Source organism: Vipera berus, assembly GCF_964194415.1.
Source record: "Vipera berus genome assembly, chromosome: 4".
Classification (NCBI taxonomy): Eukaryota; Metazoa; Chordata; class Lepidosauria; order Squamata; family Viperidae; genus Vipera; species Vipera berus.
The window spans coordinates 4,339,423-4,350,539 of record NC_138206.1 but is presented as its reverse complement, the minus strand read 5'-3'; the positions used below and the strand labels follow the sequence as shown (position 1 = coordinate 4,350,539).

General features: G+C 41.3%; 1 protein-coding gene across 1 annotated transcript in view; it reads right to left on the bottom strand.

Moving 5' to 3' along the window:
* Positions 1-810: 810 nt before the first annotated feature.
* Positions 811-11,117, bottom strand: part of LOC308667994 (retinal guanylyl cyclase 2-like) — a 44,911-nt gene continuing 34,604 nt past the window's right edge. The window contains exons 14-18 of the mRNA XM_081327657.1: positions 10,372-10,564; positions 9,407-9,581; positions 5,879-5,977; positions 4,426-4,520; positions 811-1,159 (exon numbers count right to left, since the gene is read on the bottom strand). Of these exons, the coding sequence (XP_081183783.1) occupies positions 1,070-1,159; positions 4,426-4,520; positions 5,879-5,977; positions 9,407-9,581; positions 10,372-10,564 (652 nt within the window). The 3' untranslated portion in view covers positions 811-1,069. The remainder of the gene's footprint in view (positions 1,160-4,425; positions 4,521-5,878; positions 5,978-9,406; positions 9,582-10,371; positions 10,565-11,117) is intronic.

Here is an 11,117-nt window from a genome sequence, read left to right as displayed (position 1 = left end):
GGCTTGGCTGTGGGAAAGGAGGAGCAACTGGAGGAGAAAAGGCCAGGGTGGGAGGCCTCTGGGAATGTCCCAGAGTGGGAGCATGGTGGAGACGAGGGAGGAAGAGCCTTTACCAGCGGTCCTTGACTTGCAAGAACTTCTGTCCCTCCCTCCCCCCACCTTCCCTTCTCTTTTCTCCTCCCTTTGCCTGCTTCCTTCCTTCCTTCCTTCCTCCCCTCCCCTTTCCTTTCCCACTCTTCCTCCTTCCTTCTCTTCCCCCCTCCCTTTCCCACTCCTTCCTTCCTTCCTTCCCTCCTCTCCTCTCCTCCCTTTCCCACTCTTCCTTCTTCTTTTCTTCCTTCCTTCCTTTCCCTTCCCTTCCCTTCCCTTCCCTCCTCCCCTAACCCTAATCCTTTCCCACTCCTTCCCTCCTCTCCTCCCTTTACCACTCTTCCTTCTTCTTTCCTTCCTTCCTTCCTCCCCTCCCCTCCCCTCCCTTCCCTTTCCCACTCTTCCTCCTTCCTTCCTTCTCTCTTCCCCCCTCCCTTTCCCACTCCTTCCTTCCTTGCCTCCTCTCCTCTCCTCACCTCCCTTTCCCACTCCTTCCTTCCTTCCCTCCTCTCCTCCCTTTCCCACTCTTCCTTCTTCTTTCCTTCCTTCCTTCCTGCCTGCCTGCCTTCTCCCTTCTCTCTTCCCCCTCCTTCCTTCCTTCCCTCCTTTCCTCTCCTCTCTTCCCCTCCCTTTCCCACTCCTTCCTTCCTTCCTTCCTTCCTTCCTCCGTTCCTTCCTCCCTTCCCTTCTCCCCTCTCCTCTCCTCCCCTCTCCTTCATTTCCCACTCTTCCTCCTCCCTCCCTCCGTCTCTCCTCCCTTTCCTCCCCTCCTCCCTTCCTCTTCCCTTCCCTTCTGTCCTCCTCTTTCTTCCTCTCTCCTTCTTTCCTTCCTTCCTTCTTTTACTTGCAATGATACCGTTAAACAACTTCAGACAACAACTGGCTGTCCCAAGTCCTTGGGAGGCATTTGATAGGTGGATAAAAAAAGCCACATCCAGACTAAAGATCTGGCTGATTGTGTGACCGACTGTAATAATAATTACCCGGGTTTTATTTCTGGAGGATGAGGAAGGGTTTTCGTGAATCCTTTTTTGCCAACTAACCAGTAGGTGTCTTCCAATCCTTTGCCCTATTATTAAAAAGGGACATGTAAATCCAATAGAATAGGTTTAAAAAAAAAAAAGAATAGGAGCATGTTATTAATATTTTTTTTAAAAAAATCATTGTGTTTTTGTAAGTCCATTTCGCCCCCCCCCCAAAAAAAATACAAAACCACTCAAAAGAAAAGGGAAAAAAAACACAATTCAAACAACAGCCAAATGCAATAAATAAGAACTCGATGGTTGATGGAACTGGGAAATTGATCTCTGCTATCCAGCTGAATCCAGAGTCACTTACAAGGACTTGGCCAAGTTATGTCTGATCTGCCCACTCCTGCATTAATGATCCTGCATTTTGGGGAAACAATAAAGGGGTTTTTTCCCCCCTTAATTTCATTATGTAGCCAATTTCAATAATCATAATCGTAACTATTAATAGAGGTGGAATAACAGTGGCAAAAGGGATAGGGATAGGCACCTTGGGTGCAATCCCAAAACATCTGGAGCATCCCTTGAACACCGCTGGCATTGACAAAAGCCCCATCTGTCAATTCCAAAAGGCAGCTTTATTTAGAACAGACGACAGACTGCGATGAGACCTCTAACACCATCAAATATCCACATCTGGCTATCCCAGGTCCTTTGGAAGAACTGGATAGGAAGACAAAAATTCCCAAACCGGTCTGAACATCTGGCTGACTATCCCATGAACCAGACATCAGATTGGCCCCCAACCCTGTTAGCTTTCTGTAAAGTTTTAAAGACTTGGCTATTTCATGCGCCTCCCAGTTTTATTGTTGACAAGCCAAATTGTCTTGCTTTGTATATATTCAAATTAGACGTTTTGATGTTTGTTCGTGTTTTAATGGTTTTATTGTTTTGAGATATTTTTAAGATTTTAATTGTAATATATGTTTTTTGCATTGTGAGCCATTCAGAGTCATTCGCTCCGATGGACGGTTATAGAAATCAAATACATACATACGTATACAGACATACATGCATGCATACATAAAATGCTGCCCAACTGCCAGCATCTCTGGCCATTTGCCCAGGAAAGTTGAGTTGAGAAAGGATTTATGAAAATTTGGGCAGTTCATTATCTAGATCTTAGGTATAATTATTGTAGGAGTTGTGTCTGAGAGATAGGTGGCCATATAAATTGTATAAATCAAATTCAGTCAGTCAGTCAGTCAGTCAGTCAGTGAATCAGCCAGCCAGCCAGCCAGCCAGTCAGTCAGTCAGTCCAGTGTTTCATTCAGTCAGTCCAGTGTTTCATTCAGTAAGTCAGTCAGTCCAGTGTTTCAGTCAGTCAGTCAGTCAGTCTGGTCTTTCAGTCAGCCAGCCAGCCAGACAGCCAGTCAGTCAGTCAGTCAGTCAGTCCAGTGTTTCATTCAGTCAGTCCAGTGTTTCATTCAGTAAGTCAGTCAGTCCAGTGTTTCAGTCAGTCAGTCAGTCAGTCTGGTCTTTCAGTCAGCCAGCCAGCCAGCCAGCCAGTCAGTCAGTCAGTCCAGTGTTTCATTCAGTCAGTCCAGTGTTTCATTCAGTAAGTCAGTCAGTCCAGTGTTTCAGTCAGTCAGTCAGTCAGTCTGGTCTTTCAGTCAGCCAGCCAGCCAGACAGCCAGCCAGCCAGTCAGTCAGTCAGTCAGTCAGTCAGTCAGTCAGTCAGTCCAGTGTTTCATTCAGTCAGTCCAGTGTTTCAGTCAGTCAGTCAGTCAGTCAGTCAGTCAGTCAGTCAGTCAGTCTGGTCTTTCAGTCAGCCAGCCAGCCAGCCAGCCAGCCAGCCAGTCATTCAGTCAGTGTTTCAGTCAGTCAGCCAGCCAGTTAGCTAGCCAGCCAGCCAGCCAGTCCAGTGTTTCATCAGTCAGTCAGTCAGTCCAGTATTTCAGTCAGTCAGTCAGTAGTCAGTCCAGTGTTTCAGTCAGTCAGTCAGTCAGTCAGTCAGTCTGGTCTTTCAGCCAGCCAGCCAGCCAGCCAGCCAGCCAGCCAGTCAGTCAGTCAGTCAGTGTTTCAGTCAGCCAGCCAGCCAGCCAGACAGTTAGCTAGCCAGCCAGCCAGCCAGTCCAGTGTTTCATCAGTCAGTCAGTACAGTGTTTCAGTCAGTCAGTCAGTCAGTCAGTCTGGTCTTTCAGCCAGCCAGCCAGCCAGCCAGCCAGTCAGTCAGTCAGTCAGTCAGTCAGTCCAGTGTTTCATTCAGTCAGTCCAGTGTTTCATTCATTCATTCATTCAGTCAGTCAGTCAGTCAGTCAGGCAGTCAGTCAGTCAGTCAGTCAGTGTTTCAGTCAGTCAGTCAGCCAGCCAGCCAGCCAGACAGTTAGCTAGCCAGCCAGTCCAGTGTTTCAGTCAATAAGTTAGTCGGTCAGTCCAGTGTTTCAGTCAGTCAGTCAGTCAGTCAGTCAGTCGGTCAGTCAATCCAGTGTTTCTTTCAGTCAGTCAGTCAGTCAGTCAGTCTGGTCTTTCAGTCAGCCAGTCAGCCAGCCAGCCCGCCCGTCAGTCAGTCAGTCAGTCAGTCAGTCAATCCGGTCTTTCAGTCAGTCAGTCAGTCAGTCCTGCAAGGTGAGAAGGGAGCGAATAGCCTATTATGTGTTTCAATGATTGTGCTTCCTCCAATGAACAAAATCACAGGCAAGTCAAGAGGACTAGTCCCTTGAAACAGTTAGACCCCACCGTTCTAGCACGATGGCTCAGCAAAGATGCTGAGATTTCCAGTTGAAAACCTGACAGCTTAGGTTTGAGACCGGGGCCCTGTGCAACAGGGTGGGCTCACGTTTCTTGCCCCAGCTCCTGCCCACCTAGCAGTCTGAAAGCATGCAAATGTGAGCACCGGTAGTCCTCAAATTACGACCCCAATTGAGTCCTAAATTTCCGTTGCTAAGTGAGACAGTTATTGTGAATTTGGCTCCGTTTTACAACCTTCCTTGCCAACAATTGTTAAGCGAATCACTGCAGTTGTTATGTTAGTAGCACGGTCGTTAAGCGAATCTGTCTTCCCCCCTTGACCTTGCTTGTCAGAAGGTCGCGAAAGGGGATCATGTTCCCCCCCCCTCCAGGACGCAGCAACCGTCATAAGTACATGTCGGTTGCCCAGCGTGTGAATTTTGATCACGGGACCCTGCAACGGCCGTCAGTGTGGAAAACGGTCATCGGTCAACTTTTTCGGTACCGTTGTAACTTTTTTTTTGGTGCCCTTTCGTATAACGGTCACTCAATGAAGGGTTGCAAGACGAGGGCAGGACTGGATAGGGGAGCTGTTTCCTTTCCTTTCGTTTCCCCGCATCCCACTGAACTTTCTTACCTTCAGTTCTGTCTTCCCCCTGAAGTTCATTTTGTAACCGTCTTTAAGGCTCTGAAGGATCCTCATTGTATGTTGGCTGATGTGAATCCTGTAGGCTGGAAATGGTGGTTTGATTTTAGCAAGAAAGAAAAAGGCCGGCCTCAACCCAGGCCGTGTCTCCGGTACATATACGCTCAAAAGCAAGAGAGAAATCCAAGGAGGAAAATACAATTAACTCATCTAGGATGTTTCCTGTCTGGTTGATCCAGTCAGGCTGACACGTGCCCCCTTCTTGTTTTGGTCCTAAGCCATGGTTTCCTCCTCATTACTTTGGTAACAAAACTGGTCTCTTTCCATCCAGGTCATCTTGCTTGCTCTATAATATAATGCTTGCAAGAGTACAGACTGACAAACTTGGAAAGAATCAGAATAGAGCTGGAAGGGACCTCGGAGGTCTTCTAGTCCAGCTCCCTGTTCAGCCAGGAGACCCTAGTCGAGGCGTAGGCAACCTTGGCTCTTTTATGACTGGCTGGCTCAGGAATTCTGGGAATTGAAGTCCACAAGTCATGAAGGGGCCATAGTTCCCCCATCCTGGCTCAGGAATTCTGGGAGTTGAAGTCCGCAAGTCATGAAGGGGCCATAGTTTCCCCCATGCTGGCTGAGGAATTCTGGAAGTTGAAGTCCACAAGTCATGAAGGGGCCATAGGTTCCCCCATGCTGGCTGAGGAATTCTGGGACTTGAAGTCCACAAGTCATGAAGGGGCCATAGTTCCCCCATTCTGGCTCAGGAATTCTGGGAGTTGAAGTCCATAAGTCAAGAAGGGGCCATAGTTTCCCTCATGCTGGCTCAGGAATTCTGGGAGTTGAAGTCCACAAGTGAAGAAGGGGCCAAGGTTTCCCCCATGCTGGCTGAGGAATTCTGGGAGTTGAAGTCCACAAGTCACGAAGGGGCCATAGTTCCCCCATTCTGGCTCAGGAATTCTGGGAGTTGAAGTCCACAAGTCAAGAAGGGGCCATAGTTCCCCCATGCTGGCTGAGGAATTCTGGGAGTTGAAGTCCACAAGTCAAGAAGGGGCCATAGTTTCCCCATGCTGGCTCAGGAATTCTGGGGATTGAAGTCCACAAGTCATAAAATAGCCAAGGTTGCCTACCCCTGCCCTATACCATTTCAGACAAGTGGTTGTCCAGTCTCTTCTTAACAAACCTCCATTGATGGGAGCACCCACAATTTCTAGTGGCAAGCTCTTCCACCTGTTAATTGTCCTCACTGTCAGGAAGTTTCTCCTTAATTCCAGGTTGCTTCTCTCCTTGATTAGTTTCCATCCACTGTTTCTTTGCTTTCTGATGCTTCGGAAAATACACACACACACACACACACACACACACACACACACACACCTGACAAACTTCAAATCAGAGGCCTTGTTTGCAACTCCATACCAACATTTCCTTGAAAAAACCACCCAATCCTTACGCAATCCGGTGGACTCTATTCGGGAAGCCGTATTCACTGTGTCTCCAAACAGACAGTACCTGGGCATGGTGAGACCTACCACACCTGCAGCACAGGGACCTAGGAATAGAAAAAAGAAAAAAAAGGGAAAAAAAGATTTAAAAAATAACAAGATGAATCTAGGTTTTGCTACCAGAGCATAGAAAAACTCAAAGGAACAGTGCAAAACCGGAAGACGCGGAGAAACCTTGGCGCAAAGAATTGCAAAGACTGAACGTCTTCCTCCTCAGGTTTTGCTAAGCCAAAGCAAAGTTTCCCCCAAGAAGTTGGAGTATAGTTTTAAGGACCACCGGGGGGATGGCAATCTGGTTTGATTCAATCTTGGTTTCAACAGGTAGTCCTCGACTTACGACCACAGTTGAGGCCGCCCCCCCCCCCCGCCCCCAAATTTCTATTTGCTAAGCGAGACATTTCTTAAGGGAAGGATAATAATGACGCTGCAGCCACACAGCATGGGGGAAATTCACTAAGATATAAGACGATGCCGTGAGGATTCGGTCTTCAGAAGAGGGATGAGAGGGAGGGAGGAAAGGAAGGAACAGAAAAGGGAGGGAGAGAGGGAGGGAGGGAGGGAGGAAAAGAATGACAGGGAGGGATGGAGGAAGGTGGAAAAAAGGAAAGGGAAAAAGGAAGGAAAGGAGTTAGGGAGGAAAGAATAGAATAGAATAGAATAGAATAGAATAGAATAGAATAGAATAGAATAGAATAGAATAGAATAGAATAGAATAGAATAGAATAGAATAGAATAGAATAGAATAGAATAGAATAGAATAGAATAGAATAGAATAAAAAATATAGAATAGAATAGAATAGAATAGAATAGAATAAAAAAGGAAATAGAATAGAATAGAATAGAATAGAATAGAATAGAATAGAATAGAATAGAATAGAATAGAATAGAATAGAATAGAATAGAATAGAATAGAATAGAATAGAATAGAATAGAATAAAAAATATAGAATAGAATAGAATAGAATAGAATAGAATAGAATAGAATAGAATAGTATAGAATAGAATAGAATAGAATAAAAAAGGAAATAGAATAGAATAGAATAGAATAGAATAGAATAGAATAGAATAGAATAGAATAGAATAGAATAGAATAGAATAGAATAGAATAGAATAGAATAAAAAAGGAAATAGAATAGAATAGAATAGAATAGAATAGAATAGAATAGAATAGAATAGAATAGAATAGAATAGAATAGAATAGAATAGAATAGAATAAAAAAGGAAATAATAGAATAGAATAGAATAAAAAAGGAAATAGAATAGAATAGAATAGAATAGAATAGAATAGAATAGAATAGAATAGAATAGAATAGAATAGAATAGAATAGAATAGAATAGAATAGAATAGAATAGAATAGAATAAAAAAGGAAATAGAATAGAATAGAATAGAATAGAATAGAATAGAATAGAATAGAATAGAATAAAAAAGGAAATAGAATAGAATAGAATAGAATAGAATAGAATAAAAAAGGAAATAGAATAGAATAGAATAGAATAGAATAGAATAGAATAGAATAGAATAGAATAGAATAGAATAGAATAGAATAAAAAAGGAAATAGAATAGAATAGAATAGAATAGAATAGAATAGAATAGAATAGAATAGAATAGAATAGAATAGAATAGAATAGAATAGAATAGAATAGAATAGAATAGAATAGAATAAAAAAGGAAATAGAATAGAATAGAATAGAATAGAATAGAATAGAATAGAATAGAATAGAATAGAATAGAATAGAATAAAAAAGGAAATAGAATAGAATAGAATAGAATAGAATAGAATAGAATAGAATAGAATAGAATAGAATAGAATAAAAAAGGAAATAGAATAGAATAGAATAGAATAGAATAGAATAGAATAGAATAGAATAGAATAGAATAGAATAGAATAGAATAGAATAGAATAGAATAAAAAAGGAAATAGAATAGAATAGAATAGAATAGAATAGAATAGAATAGAATAGAATAGAATAGAATAGAATAGAATAGAATAGAATAGAATAGAATATAGGAGAGAATAGAATAGAATAGAATAGAATAGAATAGAATAGAATAGAATAGAATAGAATAGAATAGAATAGAATAGAATAGAATAGGGAAATAGAATAGAATAGAATAGAATAGAATAGAATAGAATAGAATAGAATAGAATAGAATAGAATAAAAAAGGAAATAGAATAGAATAGAATAGAATAGAATAGAATAGAATAGAATAGAATAGAATAGAATAGAATAGAATAGAATAGAATAGAATAGAATAGAATAGAATAGAATAAAAAAGGAAATAGAATAGAATAGAATAGAATAGAATAGAATAGAATAGAATAGAATAGAATAGAATAGAATAGAATAGAATAGAATAGAATAGAATAGAATAAAAAATATAGAATAGAATAGAATAGAATAGAATAGAATAGAATAGAATAGAATAGAATAGAATAGAATAAAAAAGGAAATAGAATAGAATAGAATAGAATAGAATAGAATAGAATAGAATAGAATAGAATAGAATAGAATAGAATAGAATAGAATAGAATAGAATAGAATAGAATAGAATAGAATAGAATAGAATAAAAAAGGAAATAGAATAGAATAGAATAGAATAGAATAGAATAGAATAGAATAGAATAGAATAGAATAGAATAGAATAGAATAGAATAGAATAGAATAGAATAGAATAGAATAAAAAATATAGAATAGAATAGAATAGAATAGAATAGAATAGAATAGAATAGAATAGAATAGAATAGAATAGAATAGAATAAAAAAGGAAATAGAATAGAATAGAATAGAATAGAATAGAATAGAATAGAATAGAATAGAATAGAATAGAATAGAATAGAATAGAATAGAATAGAATAGAATAAAAAAGGAAATAGAATAGAATAGAATAGAATAGAATAGAATAGAATAGAATAAAAAAGGAAATAGAATAGAATAGAATAGAATAGAATAGAATAGAATAGAATAGAATAGAATAGAATAGAATAGAATAGAATAGAATAGAATAGAATAAAAAAGGAAATAGAATAGAATAGAATAGAATAGAATAGAATAGAATAGAGAATGGAATGGAAGAATAAGAACAGAACAGAACAGAATAGAATTATTTATTGGCCAAGTGTGATTGGACACACTAGGAATTTGTCTCCGGTGCAGAAGCTCTCAGTGTACATACAAGCAACAAGTGATAAATCATGATTATAATCATAAAATACATTCATCGTAAATCATAAGATACATAAGATGATAGTCATAGGATCAACATAATTCATACTAGGGTACGAAATAAAACAATTAACATAAATCCTAAGATACAAGCAACAAAATTATAGTCCTAAGAAGATAAGGAGGCAGGAAATAGAAAAGAGGGAAGAAGAACAGTAATTCAGCCTTACTAGGCAGCTTGACAGGGTTGTGGGAATCAGTTGTTTGGCAGAGTGATTGGACCAAGCAGGAAGAAATAAACCTTGATACCTGAATGCAGCCCCATCCGTATCTTCACGGGCAAATCCGGGATATGCTTCACTCGGAAAGTTCCCACTGAGCTGAGGATGTCCAGAGACATGTTGGCGATCTCCGCAGCGTGTCTGTGGCCGTTGCGCTTTGGGAGCCCTGAGGCCACCATGTAAGCATCACCGATGGTCTCCACCTGCAAGCCAAAATATTGAGGGGGGGGGTTTCTTGGTGCTCTCTGAGCTTGGTGGTTTTCTTGAAGACGTTTCATTATCCAAACTAGGTAACAACATCAGTGTCAGAAGGGAAGGGGGCTGGAGGAGGAGGAGGAGGAGGAGGAGGAGGAAGAGGAGGAGGAGGAGGAGGAGGAGGAGGAGGAGGAGGAGGAGGAGATGATGGTGGACCATGGTGCTCTCTGAGCTTGGTGGTTTTCTTGAAGACGTTTCATTATCCAAACTAGGTAACAACATCAGTGTCAGAAGGGAAGGGGGCTGGAGGAGGAGGAGGAGGAGGAGGAGGAAGAAGAGGAAGAGGAAGAGGAAGAGGAAGAGGAGGATGACTGTGGGGTCCTTGGTGCTCTCTGAGCTTGGTGGTTTTCTTGAAGACGTTTCATTATCCTAACTAGGTAACAACATCAGTGTCACAAGGGAAGGGGGCTGGAGGAGGAGGAGGAGGAGGAGGATTGTGGGGTCCTTGTTGCTCTCTGAGCTTGTTTGTTTTCTTGAAGACATTTCATTACCCAACTAAGTAACATCATCAGTGCCAGAAGGAAGTGAGGGAATATAAACTAAGAGTAAAGCCAAGTCCTTACTAGCACTGATGATGTTCCCTAGTAGTTGTATGTAGCAGGATTCAACCTGGACTCAGAGGGGAGATATTAGCAGACCTCAAGGCCGTCGGCTAGATGGAAAAACCAAAACACATTCCAGAAGAAGACCATCACAAACTCCTTTAGTCTCGAGGAAAAGTGGAAAACAAGGAGCTACCTTGTAGACATCATGATGACCAATGATGGCGTCAAAGAGAGTGTACAGGTCATTGAGGAGGTCCACAATTTCGATAGGCTCACAGAGGGCAGACATGGTGGTGAAGCCGATGATGTCACTGAAGTAGACAGTGACCTCCTCGAAGTATTCGGGCTCCACGGATGCTCCTCTTAGCAGCGTTTCAGCCACTGACCTGAAATGGCATTAGGACAGAGATGGAGAACTATGGCCCCTTCATGACTTGAGGACTTCAACTCCCAGAATTCCTCAGCCAGCATGGGGGAACTATGCCCTCTTTATGACTTGGGAACTTCAAATCCCAGAATTCCTCAGCCAGCATGGAGGAACTATGGCCCTTTATGACTCGGGGACTTCAACTCCCAGAATTCCTGAGCCAGCATGGGAGAAACTTTGGCCCCACAATGACTTGTGGACTTCATCTCCCAGAATTCCTGAGCCAGCATGGGGTAACTATGGCCCCTTCATGACTGGTGGACTTCAACTCCCAGAATTCCAGAATAGAATAGAATAGAATAGAATAGAATAGAATAGAATAGAATAGAATAGAATAGAATAGAATAGAATAGAATAGAATAGAATAGAATAGAATAGAATAGAATAGAATAGAATAGAATAAGAGAGAAGAGAGAATAATAGAAAATAGAAAACAGAATAGAATCATAGGGATTGAAGACACTGTGGAGCTCTCCAGTCCAGTCCTCACACTTACAACGTGTAGTATCCCC